The sequence below is a fragment of the Triticum dicoccoides genome, chromosome 2B (genome assembly GCF_002162155.2).
Source record: "Triticum dicoccoides isolate Atlit2015 ecotype Zavitan chromosome 2B, WEW_v2.0, whole genome shotgun sequence".
NCBI classification, from domain to species: Eukaryota; Viridiplantae; Streptophyta; class Magnoliopsida; order Poales; family Poaceae; genus Triticum; species Triticum dicoccoides.
Window position 1 is genome coordinate 693488365 of NC_041383.1, and position 19813 is coordinate 693508177.

Genomic DNA, 19813 nt, shown 5'->3' on the forward strand with positions numbered 1-19813 from the left:
TCTAGGTGATGGTACTCCGAGACGAGCTCCACAATCCCCATCCCATCGATCTAAATCAGAAGAAGAGCAAAAAAAATCCCCAAATCAGAGAAACCCTAGAATGAGGGGGTCAAATGGTTGAAACCCTAGAAAATCCCCAAATCCCCACGGAGTGCTCCACTTACCTCTGCGGCAGTAGAACCAGCCGCCCTCGAGGAGTTTGATGACGGGAAGCTTGTCGTCCGCATCTTCTCCTCCCGCTCGGGCCTCTCTCACGACGGCTTTCGATCCCGTTCTTCACGAGCTCTCCCACTCTCTGTTTGTTTCTGCACGTGAGCTCGAGGAGGACGAAGGGGTATCTGGGCTGGGGACAGAGGGGCAAAAATGTCCAAAACGGAGCGCGTATGTGGTCAAACGGCGCTGACCAAGCGGAGCCGTGACGGAAGGGCAAAAACAAAAGAATTCCAAAGTGGTGTGGACAGAACCGGTGACTTTCTCAAACTAGGGGTAAAACAGACGAGGGGGTCACAACTAGGGGCATAAATCAAATTGTCCCTTTGCTTAAATTATGTGCCTAACTCTTTGAACAATTGTTTTGGGAGTTGGATTAGAAGCTTTTCTAAGGATAATAAAAAAAATTGTACTTGTTGGTTCGGCTATTGTTTTCTGGACTCTTTGGAAGTGTAGAAACAATATTATATTTGAAAACAAAATCTATAGTGGCCCATTGATTCTGATTAAGCTTATTTGCTACTGGATCGTGGGTTGGTCGATATTGCAGAAGGAGGAGCAAGAAGAGGTGTTGATGCTGGGGACAAAACTTCTCGAGCTTGTAGCAAGTGAGATATACAAGGCGTCGCATGGATGGAGATATGGTTGCCGCAAGCTCGGAGTGTGAAGATCGAAGATGATGCTTTGTCTACGTTCTCGTTGGAAGCTGTTTGTAGTGTTTGTTTGACTTCTAGTTTCACCCTTGTCTTTTGTCGATGTATATAAACTTTGCAGTCACTGGAACCTGGTTAATCCTCGCGCGTCGTCGTTGCCCCTTGGCTTTGCTGGGGTTAGTCTAGCTTTTGGTTGGTCTTGGCCTTGGGCTATCTGGTGTAATGGATGTTAATCGCTGGATGTTGCTGTTTTCTTTTATGCCTTACTTTGTTATTAGGAGCACCATATGGTTTCTTTAAAGGAAATCAGAGGGGGAGGCCCTTCTTATGCTCAAAAAAAGTTATGAGTTTGAATAAAGCTGTAGCTTAGATCGTTCGGCTTATGGTCATTTAGTAGCGGAAGTTAAGTCTCTAATGATCAATAGAGTGTTTATTCCCCAAAAAGTGCATAGGTCTCAAAATAGTGTTGTTGATTGTCTGGCAAGGTATAGTCGCTCTGAGCAAGCTACGGTTGTGTGGCTCGGTAGAGGACCCTCATGTATTGAGGATTTCTTGCCAAAGGATTGTAACGCTACCGTATTGGAATAACTATTGATCTTGCAAAAAAATTACAGAAAAAACCCTACTGCCATAAGCCACGTCCAGACGACCGAAAAATAAGTAATCACCTTAAGAAAAAGTACTTCAGCACGAATCTAAATAACACCAGACAATGGTTGGCTGACACTCGGTTAATTCTCCGTCCACTGTGAATTAGCAAAACTGATGAACAAACCTTAGAATTTATTATTCCATATAGAAATTTAACAGCATTTAGCTAGTACACCAGTGCACTTTGGGCACTATTTATTCGACACGACCGAGTGCTAGCACGTATACGTACGTACCCCTCGATCCACAAACACACTTGTGGTACACCACACTCTGTTTACCAGTGGCTTGTTATTTTTCTTTACCTATAAGGATGGCCGTCCGTCCGTCATTTACGGCTTCTGCTTGCGCATGCCAGGATAGTAACCGCCACCGCCGCCGGTGCTGTTGCCGCCGGGCGGCATGTAACCGCCACCGCCCATGCTGCTATTGCCGCTCATGGCCGGTGCGAACTTGGCCTGGATCCAGTCGACGGTGGCCTTCTCGGTCATGAAGGCCTTGGCGAGGATGAGGTCACTGATGGGCGGCGTGGACCCGAAGACGGCGTTGGCGATGGTGATCACGCCGGCGTCCTGGCTGCTGAGCGCGGCGATGGCCACGGCGGGTACCTTGCCGTTGTTGACCTGGAAGTGGATGAGCCCCTGCGGGAACACGAACACGTCGCCCTCCACCAGCTGCTTGGTGAAGAGCAGGTTCTTCCCGTCCGCCTGGTTGGAGGTGACGAACCCCACAAGCAGCTGCCCCATGATCACGGTGAGGATCTCAGAGCCGCGGGGGTGTGTGTGCGGCGGGTTCTGCCCGCCGTTGGGCCCGAAGTCGATGCGCGCCAATGAGATGCCCAGCGTGTTCAGCCCTGGCAGCTGCCGCACCGTCACCGGTGTCACCGCCGAGCCCTGAGCGTTCAACTTGCCCGGCTTGTTAAGCCCGGGCAAGAAGAAGTCGTTCGCCGTCACTATCTTCATGTTCTTGCACACGAGCCCGTTCACAATCACTGCATGCATACACAGTTGCACACCTAAAGTTAAATCTTACCATGTTGCATATGCAATTTCCAAGTCCCAAAGGTTGAATATAGTTATTCTAAGTTGATCAAGTTCTACACAAAATTTTAAAATACGTTTACTATCTAATAATGGATGCTATTGCTTCGACTAACCTAAGTGATCGAAACATGAAGTCATGAGCAATGAAACAGTTCACTTGATGTGCAAGTATGTTTTTTTATATTTTGGAAACGTTTCTTATCTTTAATATTGTTTTTAGAGAATATCTTTAATATTGTTAATGTGTAAGAAAACTACAAAAGAGCCTGTATTATTACATTGCTATCTGAGTAGTAGTATATGTCAAATCAAACAAATAACAGGAACACAATAGTTTTTTATGCCTGCATATATCGACCATGTTGCATGAAAGAAATTAAGCATGTAGCTTCCGTTCCAAAAAGGTTTTATTGGATTCACCGTAAATATGTTATTGTACTATTCATATATTTCATGCTGTAGATATTATATTTCCTATATATATAATTGGTCGAATAAGAAAATTTTGACAAAGAAAAAGCTAGAACTTTAAATAAGTTGAAAAGGAGTGAGCAAATCTTCTTCTTTTCCAAAAAAAATATACCAGGGTTCATTATATCAGCAACGCAGAAGTCCTGGAGCTGGGTGGGGTCAGTGGCGAGAACACGAGGCGCCGGAGAGCAGACCACGAGTACCACCACAGCAAGCAGTGCAGCCAAGGCACGGGAAGCCGCCATGGTTTCTGTCTCCTAGCTTCACTTGCAAGACCTAACAATGTCTGTGAGGGTCAGCTAGCTAGTGTTTGAGCTTGGTAATTGTGGATTGCAAGCACGTATCGGGGTGCCAATTTATACAGGCATAAAGGTGGTCATGGAGTAGTGGGCTAGCTGCATGCTCCAGCAACATGGTACACTAGCAACAACTATAAATCGGTCACTAATATCATCACCGTGTAGTTTGACTAGGCATCCACGATACTTCTACTAACATTGCTAGCTTACGTGTGATCGGCTGATTTTTCTCTCACAGCCCCACTAACTGTTTGTTTATACGCAGTTACCACGTGCCTAAATATCGATTTGTGGAAACTAATACATGCACCATTTTGGGGTGGAAGAACTTGACAAAGATAATGGTTATTTTTTTTTATATATACATGCATCGATTCGATCCACTAATAACTTGCAGAAGCTGGAGTTCCAGGACGGTACGTATGATAGTGGGGGAGGGAACGCCTTGAGGTGGTGGTATGGACTTCTTTGATAGGAGTTGTTGGCGCACTTGCAAGAGACTAGGCGATGCTAATTCTGATGTTGGCCGTGGTCCTTTTGAATTTGATTTCCTTCATCAAACAATGTGATAATCCAATTCTATAGACTGTATATCTTCTAGATGCAGATGCCAGGTGATCGGATGAGCAATAAAAATTGAGGAGTGATTTTATGCTTTACAGCTATTTTTAGACGAATACCAAAGCACTGTTTTTTTTTGGGGGGGAAAGAAAGGTAAATCTGGCCCTCTGCATCGATTGATGCAAGCGGCTTATATTGATTGCAAAGTATGTGTTCTTACAAAATTGGAAGAAGACAAAGCTCAAAATATTAATATATTGCTACCACAACAATAATTACATGTAATGTTATTAATCATATTATTAGGTTGTCACTCACATCAATTGAATATAGTCCATACTACCATCTCCAACTGGTTGCACCCAGACACCAATGAATGTTTTGCTACTAGTTGTTGGCGCACTTGCAAGTAACTAGACGATCTTGATTCTACTCCCTCCATTCGGAATTACTTGTCGCAGAAATGGATGTATCTAGATATATTTTAGTTCTAGATACATCCATTTCCAAGACAAGTAATTCCGAACGAAGGGAGTACCTTGATACAATTTGGATGACGTACGATGTTGGTTGTGGTCCTTTTGAGTTCCTTCATCAAAGACTTTGTGTATCTTCTAGATGCAGAGGCTGCGAGGGCAATACAACTTGGAAGGTGCTTCTGTGCTTTACGACTATTTTTGGACGAATCCCAAAGCATTTTTTCTATGCATTCTAGTTTTTTTTTATAGTGAAGCATTGTTTTTTAGCATCGATAGCACTTTTCTTGGGAAAGACACTCAAAGAGCATCTTAGGTCTGATAATTGTCAAGGAAAACTGACAGTAGAACGTAAAGACAACTGGACGTAGTCACGCAGAACGATCATTGAAATGGTAAAATTGCATTAAAAATTTATACTAGCCTTCTTTTCTTCCCGTTGATTGCCAAGTTAGAACATGTAATCTTTTTTCATTCTTGTTCGCTCATCTAGCTTTTTTATTTTGTTTTTAGAATGCATAGGAATTTCGTACTTCAAAATAAATACGACCGATGTGCATCATCCCATACAGAGGCCGGAAGCAAAAATTCCGTTTTCAAAAATAGTACACCCACTAAGGAACTAACATTGCATGTGTTTTCTATAAGCTTTACTTAATGCACGTGACGTTGGGCACGATCGGCTGTGCCAACAAGTGACATTTTCTTACTGAAATGAAATTTTCCGTTCCTGTGTACGGATATGGAGCTATAACTAACGGAAAATAGGTCAAGGGCCATTCCGCAGTGCTTATCCTTGCTCCATCGTGCATAAGATTTTGACTTTTTCGTTCCTTCTGTTCTCCAAGGTGAGTGTGGCGGCTGTCACGCTGTGTGCAGCGAGCGGGGGTGTCACGGTCCAGCAAAAATCTGTTGGACATGGAACTCCCAATCCCAACAACCCCCTCCACGATATCATGCATGCACCCGGCCGGCCTCGTGTTGTTTTTGTGAGATTTTCTCTTTGTGAATGCACTTATAGTTACAGAGGTAGCTACAGCCTGGTACACGTATCGACCACTGATACTCATACATGCGAGAGCAGCAAATCTAACCTCCTAAACGCTCACGGACACGTCCGGTCATTGACCGGATGTGTCCATTTAAGCCCTTATTTGTCCATTCGTCCAGCCACAATTTTCATTTCCCCCTTATGTCTGGTCACTTGCACATAATTGATAAAGATAAAGAGAGAGAAAGAAAATAATGAATAAAGAAAGAGAAACGTGGTCCGGTGGGGTCACGTCCTACGTGGCGACTAACCGGACGCGTTCGGGAGCGTCCGCGAGCCCTCATATCATCCCTACATTTGTCCTTAATACGAGAGTTCGCGGACATCCCAAATGTATAAAAATGATATGAGGGGCCTGGTTGGGTCATTTGTTTTCTTCTCTCGACTATCAGGTCATTGACCTGGCACGTCCACGTACGTTTGAGGAGCATTTGAGGATGCCGGTTTGTAGATGCTCTGACTTTGCATTATACAACGGGGTTTTTGTTATTATGGTAAGAAAATACGGAGGTTTGGCCAGCTACTGTTAATTTGTTTCAGGCGGTGACGACGGACCCATAAATTGAACTTAACTAGGGTGTACATTTATAAAGTCTAAAGCTTTGAAGGTACAGTATAAAAGCAAGTTTATTGGACCAAAACTCAAGAATTTCGGCATAAAAAGGTTTCCGGAGAATAGGATCGGCATACAATTCAAAAAAAGCAGTACTATCGTGTGGGAATTTCTTATTCGGCGCTTTTTGCGACAAGTTGTGGCCACCCACATGCGCTTGCCGCTGCCCGCTCACCGGAGTGAGTTTGCATCGACACCGGTCGAGTGCAGACTCCAGGCCTCTACCGCAACGGTTGCCGCTTGATTTCAGCTGTTGCCGCTGCCACCAGATTCAAATGTTCTCGTGCGCTACCACTCGAGGCCATCCATGGGCTTAGCTGTTGCTCGAGTCCAGGACTCCACGCACGTTGCTTCTCCACCTCTCAAGTACTCCTATGGGAAATGTCGCCTCCTTACTAAAAAGGAATAGAATCAAATTATTTTTACCAAAGAAGTCCCGCTCTGACGGCCCGACGAGTCATCTACTAAAAAGGATCCTCCCCGTTGTGCGCCCCTCCTTGAATTATTCAGGCATGCAATATTTTTTTAATACTAAGAATAAAATGCAATTCGACCCCGTCCTAGTTCTCATTCATTTCGTGGCACCGGGTGTGGGTGAACCATCTACGATGAGGGGAGCCAAGGGAGGAAGCTGTCATGGGCCGCATTGGTGGGAAGCTTTCTCACTCGCTCGTTTTTTACGGTTGTACAGGTTCGACCATGTTGATTGTTGCCTAAAAAAAAGACCATTGCCCAGTGGACCTTCGAAATATTATTAATCCAAAAAACGTAAAAAACTGAAAAAATATCATGAATTTTAAATTAGTTCACCAAGTTTGGAAAAAGTATGTGAATTAGAAATAAGTTCTTAATATTTCAAAAAACTTTCTAGTTTTAGAATTTTCAACATAATTTTTAAAAAAGTCCATGAATTGAAAATTGTTCATGATTTTCAGGAAAAATTTCATGAAATTGGGGGAAAAATCATGAATTCGAATATTATGTTGAAAATTGGAAAAAGTGTTGAATTCGTGGACTTTTTTCAAAGTCCACGAATTGAAAAGTCCACGAATTGGAAAAAGTGTAAGAATTTGAAAAAAAAATCGTAAACTTGATGAAAGTTCACAGAAATTAGAAAATAAATCATGAATTTGCAAAAACAAATTGAACTTAAAAAAAAGTTCACGCATTTGAAAAAGAAAATGAAAATCGAGTAAAACACATGCCAAGAAAAACACCCAGAAAATCCGGTGGAAAGCTGTGGTAAAAAAACCTGCATAGGCTGGGCCATTTGCCAAACAGTTTTTTTTTTTGCGAAAGTGCCAAACAGGATCTACAACGTGGGTCGCCACTCAGGGATTTTAGACCGGCCTACATACCATAGAAAATTACAGATGGACCAGAGGACAAAAGGGCCCATGAAAGAATGGCTTACTCGTCCCGAGTCCCGACCCATCTCAGCCTCAAAAAAAAAAAGTTCTCAGTCGGCTAGCCGAACAAACAACGCACGCAGGGCACACTAGACAGACGCACCCCGCCCCTGCTCGCCCCCGACCTCGGCCGCTCGGCTCCCGATCTCGCCGGCTCGCTGCCTGCCTCGCCGTCGCTAGACGCCTAGGAGCCGCCCCCGCCCGCCAAGACCGCCCGTCGCCCGGCGCCACCGCGCCCGCCCTGGCGCCCCTGCAAGACGGCGCCTGCCGCCCAGTCCAATCTCCGCCTACTCCGGCACTCGGCCGGCAGCAAGCCAGCAACCCTGCCCGGCGGCCAGCCGTTAGCCCGATTTGAGGACTTAAGGCAAGTTTTCCACTGCGGCACTTCCCATTCCCCAATTTCTGATTTAGGGTTCGCTCTTTGCTGTCTATTGCATCAGTCAGGTCCAAGACTCAAGTCTATTGCGTTAACTAAACAATCAGACTTGCTATCCAGTACATGAACACATACACATAATTTTGCTATCCAGTACATGAACACCTGATCAATGACACAATAGTGATTTGTCTGATTGTTTGCCAACAATTTACTCTAACAATGCCACATAGTCTTTTTGAACTTCTCAAGGTATGTATTATGTAGGCTTCTCATGCAAAATTTAGAATTTTAGTATGTCACCATATTGATCTATTTTCATGTGCTATTTGCAAATTAATTAGAATGCTGGCATGTCATATTTGTTGACAATTTGTTTTAGGTGGACCACCCTGTTTTGAAATCCTAGATCCGCCACTGAGGTGAGCACCGTGCCACCAACAGGTATGTCCACATTGGTTCCGTTCTTCTTCTGTCCATTTTTTTATGGGTTAGATTAGGCGATGTGTATGTTGTTGCTGCGATCTTGCGGTAGGGAACTAGAGATTTAAAAATGAGACTAATTGATGGATTTGCTTGTCAACTTGCATTGGCCGATGGGTTTGTCCGAGAATGGCTTAATGGCTTGATGCTCGCTGCCTTGATTTGCTGTTGGTGGCTTGTGAAAATAACAAGAGGATTCCTGTTGTGTTTCTTGGAGGCGTAGACGTATAGCTCTGTTTAGGTGCTACTATTCGTAGCTTGTTGTGTACTGTCTTCACAGATGATGCAGCATGTCCCATTTCCCCTCACCCGTTAGAGAAGATAGTCAAGACTTAAGAATAAGAGTTATCTCTAGAGCAGAGTAAGAGCCTCTTCTATTCAAATGGTCCTCATAAAAGATTTTGGGGGTTCAAATCTTTGTGATTTTCTCCATATGTAATGTTTGATTCGTAGTATTGAATTTTATGATCTTTTCTTCTGCTAGAAAATCCTTTGTACTACATTTTATGGAAACAAATCCATTGAGTGAAACATCTAAATCCATATGTAATGTTTTAGGAACCAGACGGGTTGGAAAACACCAGTGAGTCAGCGATCCACCCTGCCGGTGTTCCACTCTCACGGCGCCTTCCCCCCGCCCGACCTATGGCGACGCCGCTTGTCGCCATCGTCCGGCTTGCTGCCGCCTCCCGTGTCTTGGTCCTTTCTCTCTCTCTGCTCGCTCGCCTTCTCTTCCGCCCTTATGACACCTCCGCCTCCCTTCACCCGCCTTGTCTTTCCTCCCCCTCCTTCCCCCCTTCCGCCTCCTCTTCTAATTCCACCACTGCCGCCATCTCGTCCCTAGCCGTATGGGACGGTGTCCACTTCGCCCGCGCTGCCGAGTGCGGCTACGAGTATGAGCAGTCATTCGCCTTCCTCCCCCTCCTCCCCGCCTCAATCGCTCTCCTCTCCCGGTCCTGTAAGTCACCTCGCCTCTACCTCAACTTCTCACCTTCTCATCATTGAGGTGTGTTCTTGATCTGGTATGGTGTTGGGTTATGGCCCCTTTTCCTTCTGCAGTGTTCGCGCCGCTGGTGCCGATGTTGGGGTACAGGGCTGTGCTCGTGATCTCAGGGCATGTTCTGAACAATGTGGCATTTGTTGCTGCCGCAGCCTATTTCTACAGGTGACTGACGCTCTTCAGCTACACACATTGGTGTATTTATTTCAGTGTAATTAGGATGTCTATGTTTAAGTATTTTTAGTGTTTAAGTGCTGTTTTAGGTTTTTCGATCAGGTCAACAGATATTTGTTGTATCGGAGTCATGCTTGTGTGCATAATGATTTACTAATATTAGTGTGTTTAATTATTTGATGCTTGATGTTTCAGACAGTCTTGGTATCCATCATAGTTTAATGATAGGGTTTCAGTAATTGCGATAAAAAATCTGCCTTCAGTTTTTAGTTGTAGTACATTCATTTCGAGTGCAGGACTACCCATTTCTCATTTATAAATATTTCCATTTGCACAACCACCGACGTTTTTTTTCTTATATCTAATAAAATATAGAGTCGCTTTGCCTAGCATTTACAATACAACTATTTATTCTAATGTGAAAAAGTGAAGGGGAGCCTTGGCGCAGTGGTAAAGCTGCTGCCTTGTGACCATGAGGTCACGGGTTCAAGTCCTGGAAACAGCCTCTTGCAGAAATGTAGGGAAAGGCTGCGTACAATATACCCAAAGTGGTCGGACCCTTCCCCAGACCCTGCGCAAGCGGGAGCTACATGCACTGGGGCTGCCCTTTTTTATTCTAATGTGAAAAAGTGACCCTTTATTCTACTTCCTGCAGATTATCTGTGCTGATCTTGAAGGACTCAGGAGCGGCTTACCGTGCATCTGTTCTTTTTTGCTTCAATCCTGCTTCTGTGTTCTACTCATCCCTGTAAACTTCTTTGCCTTTACGCCACAACGAATCATGTACTACCTTTGACTTAACAGCAGCATGGTTTTGTTTTGGCAGATATTCAGAAAGTCTTTATGCCCTTTTTTCGCTCGGAGGACTGTTCTACCTGTTTTCCGGTGCTCGTACCATTGCAATGATAATGCTCGCTCTCTCTGGTTCAGCTAGGTCAAATGGAGCACTTAATGCTGGCTATATCTGTTTTGAGGCTTTGCTACAAGCATATGATGCTGCTATCCAGAAGAAAAGGCCCATGGTAAACTTTCTTTCAGGATTTGTGAATTTATATGTTGTTGTGCATGGGGTTTACTATACTAGCTAACATGAAGAGGCCATATGTCTGAAGAGGCACCCAAACTCGTATGCATCCCATGCAATTTTTCACCAGGAAGTTTGATTTTTTTTTCTCAAAAAGTTTAAATGTAGTGATGATGTGAAATTGTGTGTGCATGCGAAAATATAATGCGATGTGCGCTATAGAGTAGGACAAGTACTCATACTACAAATGATCAAAATTGTCTACCAAATTTTAAATGTCAACATACTTTCACATGTTTAACCAATACGATATTTTTGTGGAGTATCTTCTACATGACCTTGTATGTTACTTCAACCTATGCTGATGTTTTGTTGGACTACATGAGTTGCAGTTGAGGGAATTATATATATGTAATGTACCTAACGGCATTACCTTTTCCTTTGGCCCAAGTGGGCAGTGCAGGCCCTTGTCACTGGTTTTTTGCGCTCCACTTTTATATTCGTACCATTCTTTGCCTTTCAAGCATATGGATATTTGAACATATGCCTACACGGAGACACGGATGAGTTGAGGCCATGGTGCAAAGCAAAACTGCCCCTTTTGTATAGTTTTATTCAGAGTCACTACTGGTAATTGTTTAATCTCATCTTTACCAGCACCAGCTCAACAATTTATAAAGTCTGACTGTTGTTTTTACCTTCAATTCTGTATATGACAACCTTGGGATAGTGTTCTAAACTTTCTTTTTGTCACATCTCGTATATCAATATGATTGTATGCTTAACAAGAGTAATTGTGAGATGTAAGGAGACACCATTTCTCTTATACAGCCATCATAATTCCATATTCATCTTTTGTGGAGAGTGATTTGTCTGTTCTTTCATCCTTCTGTTCTATTGCACCAATAGTGTATGCTGTCGAGTCACTAGGATGCCATGCATGGTAATATGGGATCTCCATGCTTGGGCTGTGTGCCCCACGTATAGAAAATAGGCAAACTCCATTCTCACTTATGCCCACCAGAATTTGAAGTACTTGTGTTGTTCTGATTGGTTAAAGAATGTCCATGTATATGCATTTCTCCTTACAATTTTACATAGACTCTTCTACTAAGCTTGCTCTTTGACTACCATCTTCACGAGCTTTATGTTATTTTATGTCTTCCTTTTCAGGGGAGTTGGTTTCTTGAGATACTTTCAAGTCAAGCAGCTGCCCAACTTTCTTTTGGCTTCACCAGTACTATCTCTTGCAGTTTATTCTATAGTTCACTACACAAAATTGCTTCACCGACTCTTCCAATCAACTAGCATACACGAGCAGATAATTGCCACTGTTGAGGGGAGGTTAGCTGAAGCATGTGAAAGCTCAGATGTTGCCACGGTGTTGAAGAGCGAATTTTCTACCGGGTTGAATAACAATAAGCAAGGTACTATTACATTTTCAACTGTCAATACTTTGTCTCTATTTTGAAGGATCATTGAAAAGTGATATTTTTCAACTTTCTTAAAACATGCCTAGGAGTTGAGAAAATTTGTAGTGTCCTGAAAAACGGAGAACTGACCTCAACCTATTGTTATCAATATAGGCTACTGGAGAACTGAAGTTTGAACCTTAACTCTGCAATGCTTGAACAGGGAACACTGAGCTTAGGAAGAGAAAATCTGTTGCGACCAAAGCTGCTTCAGCATCTTCAGATGACAATATATCAACAGGCCGAATGGTGGGAGATAATGAGGATGAGTGCCCCTTCCTAGTTCTTCCTTTCATTTTACATCTGACATTCATGACATTTACCGCCTTCTTCGTGATGCACGTCCAGGTCAGTATAATGCTCGATGAAGTTTATTTGTAGGTCGCCACTCAAGTCTCATATGTTGTTTCTTCGGTCCAGGTGTCAACGCGGTTTCTGTCTGCCAGTCCCCCGATCTACTGGGCTGCTTCGCGCATTTTGGCTCCTGCAAGGGGCGGCTCTTGCAAGAGATGGGGATACTTCATCATCGTCTACTTCATTGCTTATATTCTTCTCGGCAGTTTGCTCTTCCCCAACTTCTACCCGTTCACATGAGAACGGCTGCTGTCATGCCCACACGAATTGTATGAGCTAGCTTAGCCTGGAGGTTCTCCTTGGCGGAATGTTCCTGTACAGTTGGTGTATCTCTTTCCTTTTGTTCCCTGAAACCACGGCCATAGAATTGAGGAGTGCATTCTGGAGGTTTTTCTTTCTGGGAGATCTGAATCATATGCTCCATTTCCTAGGTAGCACTAGGTCACATGCCATGTTATTTTGACACCTTGATAAGGAAATAATACTCCCTCCGTTACGAAATATAGGTCTTTATAGAAATTTCAATATGGACTACATACGGATGTATATGGAAGTATTTTAGAGTGTAGATTCATTCATTTTGCTCCGTATGTAGTCCATATGGGATCTCTAAAAAGACTTATATTTAGAAACGGAGGGAGTAATAATAATAATAATATCGGCATAAATGGGAATCCTATAGTGTTTCGGAGTGACATAAAAAATAGAGTACCATTCTTCACCGATTGCCCGGGAGTGCATACCGAAGAGTGGAGACAGTTTCTTTGGATTGCTTGTGTGTTTGGGCTCACGTCCTCAGCGTTTTCACACCAAAATTAGATTAATGCTGCAGCAGCTGGGTAGATTCAGTACGGACAGAACTTATGGGGTTAGTGATTCGAAATGGGTTACCAGTTGGTTGCTGGCGGCGCACAACCTCAAGTGCAATTATGACAATGGAAAATGGCGATTACCATTGAAACTAGCAATGAAAAAACGCTACCTAAACTATTGACCAGAGCCGAGGCATCGTTATCTCCCTCCTCCACACTCACCACATGAGCGGCGGCCAGAGGGGAGGTGGATCCATGAGCTTGCTGGTGAAGTTTGGAGGGGATAATTGCCCTAGCAGCTGCAGTCACAAGAGGGAAAGAGAAAACCTAATCATGGTACGTTTGAGGCTCGTCTTTAGGAACAGAAACCCTAAATCAAGTCAACATGAAGAAGTTTACAAAGGAGATCCCAATTCATATGAAAATATGTCAAGGGAAGACTAGTGCTGAGATTGACCACAAAAGTATGAACAACCACCATCAACGCCACAAAATTTGGTAGCGGAATGAGGCGCTCCTCATGAAGAATCTTCACAAACTTAGAACAAACTTCCTCTTCCTTGGGTCCTTGATCCGAATTGTACAGTTTCAAAAATGATTATGTCTATGTCGTAATCTTAACCGTTTAAAGTTAGCTTCAATCAATTCCAAAAAGAAAAGTTCAACTTCAATCAATCAATGTTCCTGTACAGTTGGTGTATCTCTTTCCTTTTGTTCCCTGAAACCACAGCCATAGAATTGAGGAGTGCATTCTGGAGGTTTTTCTTTCTGGGAGATCTGAATCATATGCTCCATTTCCTAGGTAGCACTAGGTCACATGCCATGTTATTTTGACACCTTGATAAGGAAATAATACTCCCTCCGTTACGAAATATAGGTCTTTATAGAAATTTCAATATGGACTACATACGGATGTATATGGAAGTATTTTAGAGTGTAGATTCATTCATTTTGCTCCGTATGTAGTCCACATGGGATCTCTAAAAAGACTTATATTTAGAAACGGAGGGAGTAATAATAATAATAATATCTGCATAAATGGGAATCCTATAGTGTTTCGGAGTGACATCAAAAATAGAGTACCATTCTTCACCGATTGCCCGGGAGTGCATACTGAAGAGTGGAGACAGTTTCTTTGGATTGCTTGTGTGTTTGGGCTCACGTCCTCAGCGTTTTCACACCAAAATTAGATTAATGCTGCAGCAGCTGGGTAGATTCAGTACGGACAGAACTTATGGGGTTAGTGATTCGAAATGGGTTACCAGTTGGTTGCTGGCGGCGCACAACCTCAAGTGCAATTATGACAATGGAAAATGGCGATTACCATTGAAACTAGCAATGAAAAAACGCTACCTAAACTATTGACCAGAGCCGAGGCATCGTTATCTCCCTCCTCCACACTCACCACATGAGCGGCGGCCAGAGGGGAGGTGGATCCATGAGCTTGCTGGTGAAGTTTGGAGGGGATAATTGCCCTAGCAGCTGCAGTCACAAGAGGGAAAGAGAAAACCTAATCAGGGTACGTTTGAGGCTCGTCTTTAGGAACAGAAACCCTAAATCAAGTCAACATGAAGAAGTTTACAAAGGAGATCCCAATTCATATGAAAATATGTCAAGGGAAGACTAGTGCTGAGATTGACCACAAAAGTATGAACAACCACCATCAACGCCACAAAATTTGGTAGCGGAATGAGGCGCTCCTCATGAAGAATCTTCACAAACTTAGAACAAACCTCCTCTTCCTTGGGTCCTTGATCCGAATTGTACAGTTTCAAAAATGATTATGTCTATGTCGTAATCTTAACCGTTTAAAGTTAGCTTCAATCAATTCCAAAAAGAAAAGTTCGACTTCAATCAATCAATGTTCCTGTACAGTTGGTGTATCTCTTTCCTTTTGTTCCCTGAAACCACGGACATAGAATTGAGGAGTGCATTCTGGAGGTTTTTCTTTCTGGGAGATCTGAATCATATGCTCCATTTCCTAGGTAGCACTAGGTCACATGCCATGTTATTTTGACACCTTGATAAGGAAATAATACTCCCTCCGTTACGAAATATAGGTCTTTATAGAAATTTCAATATGGACTACATACGGATGTATATGGAAGTATTTTAGAGTGTAGATTCATTCATTTTGCTCCGTATGTAGTCCACATGGGATCTCTAAAAAGACTTATATTTAGAAACGGAGGGAGTAATAATAATAATAATAATATCGGCATAAATGGGAATCCTATAGTGTTTCGGAGTGACATAAAAAATAGAGTACCATTCTTCACCGATTGCCCGGGAGTGCATACCGAAGAGTGGAGACAGTTTCTTTGGATTGCTTGTGTGTTTGGGCTCACGTCCTCAGCGTTTTCACACCAAAATTAGATTAATGCTGCAGCAGCTGGGTAGATTCAGTACGGACAGAACTTATGGGGTTAGTGATTCGAAATGGGTTACCAGTTGGTTGCTGGCGGCGCACAACCTCAAGTGCAATTATGACAATGGAAAATGGCGATTACCATTGAAACTAGCAATGAAAAAACGCTACCTAAACTGTTGACCAGAGCCGAGGCATCGTTATCTCCCTCCTCCACACTCACCACATGAGCGGCGGTCAGAGGGGAGGTGGATCCATGAGCTTGCTGGTGAAGTTTGGAGGGGATAATTGCCCTAGCAGCTGCAGTCACAAGAGGGAAAGAGAAAACCTAATCAGGGTACGTTTGAGGCTTGGAGTTGCGTTTTGAAGACATATCCAGTACTGTATTTTTTTTAGAGAACAAGTCCATAGTTTGATTGAAGTTGTTTTTCCTTTCCTGAATTGATTCATACGTGCTTTCGAAAGCTTTAAAACAGTTAAGATTAAGACATAACATGAAGATGTACAAACTATATGGAACCAAACTATGTGTCGTTGACGTTGGTTGTTCATACTTTTATGGTCAGCCTCCTTGCTAGTTTTTCCTTGGCGTATTTCCATCTGAACTGGGATCTCCCTTGTAAACTTCTTCATTGCTAATCTGGTTAAGGGTTTCTATTCCTTAGACGAGCCTCAAACATTAGGGTTTCTCTTTCCTTGTTGCAACTGAGGCGGCTAGGGCACTCATCCCCTTCGAACTCCGCAGGCAAGCCCCATTGATTGATTGAAGTCGAACTTTTCTTTTTGGAATTGATTGAAGCTAACTTTAAACGGTTAAGATTACGACATAGACATAATCATTTTTGAAACGTACAATTCGGATCAAGGACCCAAGGAAGAGGAGGTTTGTTCTAAGTTTGTGAAAATTCTTCATGAGGAGCGCCTCATTCCGCTACCAAATTTTGTGGCGTTGATGGTGGTTGTTCATACTTTTGTGGTCAATCTCAGCACTAGTCTTCCCTTGACATATTTTCATATGAATTGGGATCTCCTTTGTAAACTTCTTCATGTTGACTTGATTTAGGGTTTCTGTTCCTAAAGACGAGCCTCAAGTGCAATTATGACAATGGGTTACCAGTTGGTTGCTGGCGGCGCACAACCTCAAGTGCAATTATGACAATGGAAAATGGCGATTACCATTGAAACTAGCAATGAAAAAACGCTACCTAAACTGTTGACCAGAGCCGAGGCATCGTTATCTCCCTCCTCCACACTCACCACATGAGCGGCGGTCAGAGGGGAGGTGGATCCATGAGCTTGCTGGTGAAGTTTGGAGGGGATAATTGCCCTAGCAGCTGCAGTCACAAGAGGGAAAGAGAAAACCTAATCAGGGTACGTTTGAGGCTCGTCTTTAGGAATAGAAACCCTAAATCAAGTCAACATGAAGAAGTTTACAAAGGAGATCCCAATTCATATGAAAATATGTCAAGGGAAGACTAGTGCTGAGATTGACCACAAAAGTATGAACAACCACCATCAACGCCACAAAATTTGGTAGCGGAATGAGGCGCTCCTCATGAAGAATTTTCACAAACTTAGAACAAACCTCCTCTTCCTTGGGTCCTTGATCCGAATTGTACAGTTTCAAAAATGATTATGTCTATGTCGTAATCTTAACCGTTTAAAGTTAGCTTCAATCAATTCCAAAAAGAAAAGTTTGACTTCAATCAATCAATGGGGCTTGCCTGCGGAGTTCGAAGGGGATGAGTGCCCTAGCCGCCTCAGTTGCAACAAGGAAAGAGAAACCCTAATGTTTGAGGCTCGTCTAAGGAATAGAAACCCTTAACCAGATTAGCAATGAAGAAGTTTACAAGGGAGATCCCAGTTCAGATGGAAATACGCCAAGGAAAAGCTAGCAAGGAGGCTGACCATAAAAGTATGAACAACCAACGTCAACGACACATAGTTTGGTTCCATATAGTTTGTACATCTTCATGTTATGTCTTAATCTTAACTGTTTTAAAGCTTTCGAAAGCACGTATGAATCAATTCAGGAAAGGAAAAACAACTTCAATCAAACTATGGACTTGTTCTCTAAAAAAAATACAGTACTGGATATGTCTTCAAAACGCAACTCCAAGGTGAGAAAAAATAAATTAAAAAGCGACCTCGCTGGGACTCGAACCCAGAATCTCCCGCTCCGGAGGCGAGCGCCTTATCCATTAGGCCACGCGGTCATGTTGTAAACACTCTCATACTAAAGACAATACATACAATGGAATAAATCACACGAGTTGGGCTTTCCCTAAGAAAGAGCCCAAGGCCCACCATGCTCCCAGTCCAGCGGCGCCTCCGCCTCTCTTCTCCTCAGTCCTCACCCAGTCGCCGCCGGCCCCCGAACCTTCCCCAGCGCAGTCCACCTCCTCGATAAGCTCTCCAATCACATCTCGAGCAGCCCAGCCCCGCCCCACCCGTTTCCCAGCTCCCGGCGGCGCCATGTCGAGAGCCCTCGCGCGGCGCGCGGCCCCCCCATTCCTGAGGCTGCGCTCCATGGCGGGCGACGACGGACACTGGATCGGCCGGCTGGACCACAAGGACTGGCTCGCCCCGAACGAGGTCCTCAAGATCTTCGCGAGCATCAGGGACGCCGCTCTGATAACCAGCGTGTTCAGGAAGGCCTGCGCCCGGCGAGACTACAAGCCCAGCGAGGCCCTCTACGGCCTGATGATCGACCGGCTCGCCGGCGCCAGGCGGTTCGGCGACGTGGAGGAGTTGCTGGCCCGGGCGAGGGCCGAGCGGTTCAGGTTCTCCGACGAGTTCTTCTATAGGCTCATCAAGATGTACGGCAATGTGGCCAACCACCCCGAGAAGGCCATAGAGACGCTCTACGCGATGCCCGAGTACGGCTGCTGGCCTTCCACCAAGACCTTCAACTATGTGCTCCACATGCTCGTCTGCAGGCGGCAGTACGAGGTTGTTCATGAGGTGTACGCCAGCGCGCCCAGGCTGGGCGTGGAGCTGGACACCTGCTGCTTCAACATCCTTATCAAGGGGCTGTGCCAGTTCGGTAGATTCAGTGAGGCCCTTTCGCTGCTGGATGAGATGCCGAAGCAGGAGTGCCGGCCTAATGCGACGACCTACTCGACGCTGATGCATTTCCTCTGCCGGAACTGTCGAGTGGATGAGGCATTTCAGCTGTTTGAGAGAATGCGCAAGGAGGAAATTGATGCGGATACGGTTGTTTACAATATATTGGTATCTGGTCTCTGCAGAGAGGGAAGGGTGACCTCTGCATATGATCTGTTCAAGTCGATGTCGTCTGAGGGCTGCCATCCTAATTCAGGGACTTATCAGGTACTGCTTGATGGCCTCGTGGCGTCAAAGAAGTTTGTGGAGGCGAAGGACCTAGTTACTATGATGAGTGCTGAAGGTCTGAGGCCTAGTTTCTCATCGTACAAGCTGCTAATTGATGGACTCTGTAGTTTTAACTGCTTAGATGATGCACATCTTGTCTTGAAGCAAATGGTGGACCAAGGTTTTGTTCCTAGGATGGGTACTTGGACAAAACTTCTTACATCCTTATGCTGAAATGTATGTTCATGTCAGTGGTTTACTGGACCTGACAATACACTTGAGCAATGAGATTATTTTGTTACTGGAACTAGTGGACCAACCTGCCTGCCTTTCTGAGTGGACTTGCATGTTGAAGTCGGATCTTTTTCCTTATGGGGATTTAGGAATATTGGGTCTCACACTGACCAAGTTCTATTTACTGATTACTCATATACTGATGTACCTGAGAACCGAGCGCTAGCTCGGTTGGCTTGAAGCTCATAGGTGTGAGCTCGCCCACCCGCGTTCGATGTACAGGGAAGGCTCATTTTCTTCCTAACTAACGGACAGTTAGGGCGTGTTTGGTTCCCTGGGTAGCTACAGGCTGCATTGCACGAGGGGTCCTGGGTGAGCTCGGCCTGGTTGGGTTGATGCAAGCATGATCAGAGATGGGTGTTTGGTTAACTTGCATGATATGGCTGCACCTGGTGCAGAGGAGATGACCATCTTCTGAATTTCGCTAGGCTTCCTAATCAACGTTTGCTACTACAGGGACAGAGGAGATGGCTAGCACGTAATCTCCAGCGCTCGAGCAGCCAGTGATAGTAACTATCTCGCATACTTGAACGGAATCGCGACGCACTCGATGATGCAGCAGCGCGGGACGACGAGATCCGAAGCGCAGCGGCTCCAGACGGCAGGATCCAGTGTGTGGCGGCGCGAGGCAGCAAGATCTGGTGTGCGGCGGCTTGACGAGGGCGGCGACGCTTGGTCGAGGACGG

At 44.4% G+C, this 19813-nt stretch overlaps 3 protein-coding genes and 1 non-coding gene across 5 annotated transcripts; 2 read left to right on the forward strand and 2 right to left on the reverse strand.

Moving 5' to 3' along the window:
- Window positions 1–1616: 1616 nt before the first annotated feature.
- On the reverse strand, window positions 1617–3342 carry LOC119365663 (germin-like protein 4-1). Its single transcript, XM_037631317.1, has 2 exons — window positions 3141–3342; window positions 1617–2505 (listed from the first exon to the last, which is right to left on the reverse strand). Exons 1-2 carry the CDS (start codon window positions 3271–3273, stop codon window positions 1847–1849), a joined length of 792 nt encoding a protein of 263 aa, XP_037487214.1. The 5' UTR covers window positions 3274–3342; the 3' UTR covers window positions 1617–1846.
- Window positions 3343–8190: 4848 nt separating this feature from the next.
- LOC119365664 (GPI mannosyltransferase 2-like) lies at window positions 8191–12821 on the forward strand. 2 transcript variants are annotated; one of them, XM_037631318.1, is made up of 9 exons: window positions 8191–8257; window positions 8855–9254; window positions 9356–9461; window positions 10126–10218; window positions 10297–10492; window positions 10946–11124; window positions 11668–11921; window positions 12130–12314; window positions 12387–12821. In XM_037631318.1, the coding sequence occupies exons 2-9, from the start codon at window positions 8942–8944 to the stop codon at window positions 12558–12560; spliced, it is 1500 nt and encodes a 499-aa protein (XP_037487215.1). In that variant the 5' UTR covers window positions 8191–8257; window positions 8855–8941; the 3' UTR covers window positions 12561–12821. The 2 variants fall into 2 exon arrangements, with proteins under 2 accessions (XP_037487215.1, XP_037487216.1); XM_037631319.1 differs by having other exon boundaries at window positions 10958–11124.
- Window positions 12822–17643: 4822 nt separating this feature from the next.
- TRNAR-CCG lies at window positions 17644–17716 on the reverse strand. Its single transcript has one exon. It is a non-coding gene; the product is annotated as a tRNA-Arg (tRNA).
- Window positions 17717–17825: 109 nt separating this feature from the next.
- On the forward strand, window positions 17826–19297 carry LOC119368352 (pentatricopeptide repeat-containing protein At3g14580, mitochondrial-like). The gene has a single exon (XM_037633639.1). The coding sequence runs from the start codon at window positions 17976–17978 to the stop codon at window positions 19065–19067; it is 1092 nt and encodes a 363-aa protein (XP_037489536.1). The 5' UTR covers window positions 17826–17975; the 3' UTR covers window positions 19068–19297.
- Window positions 19298–19813: the final 516 nt, after the last annotated feature.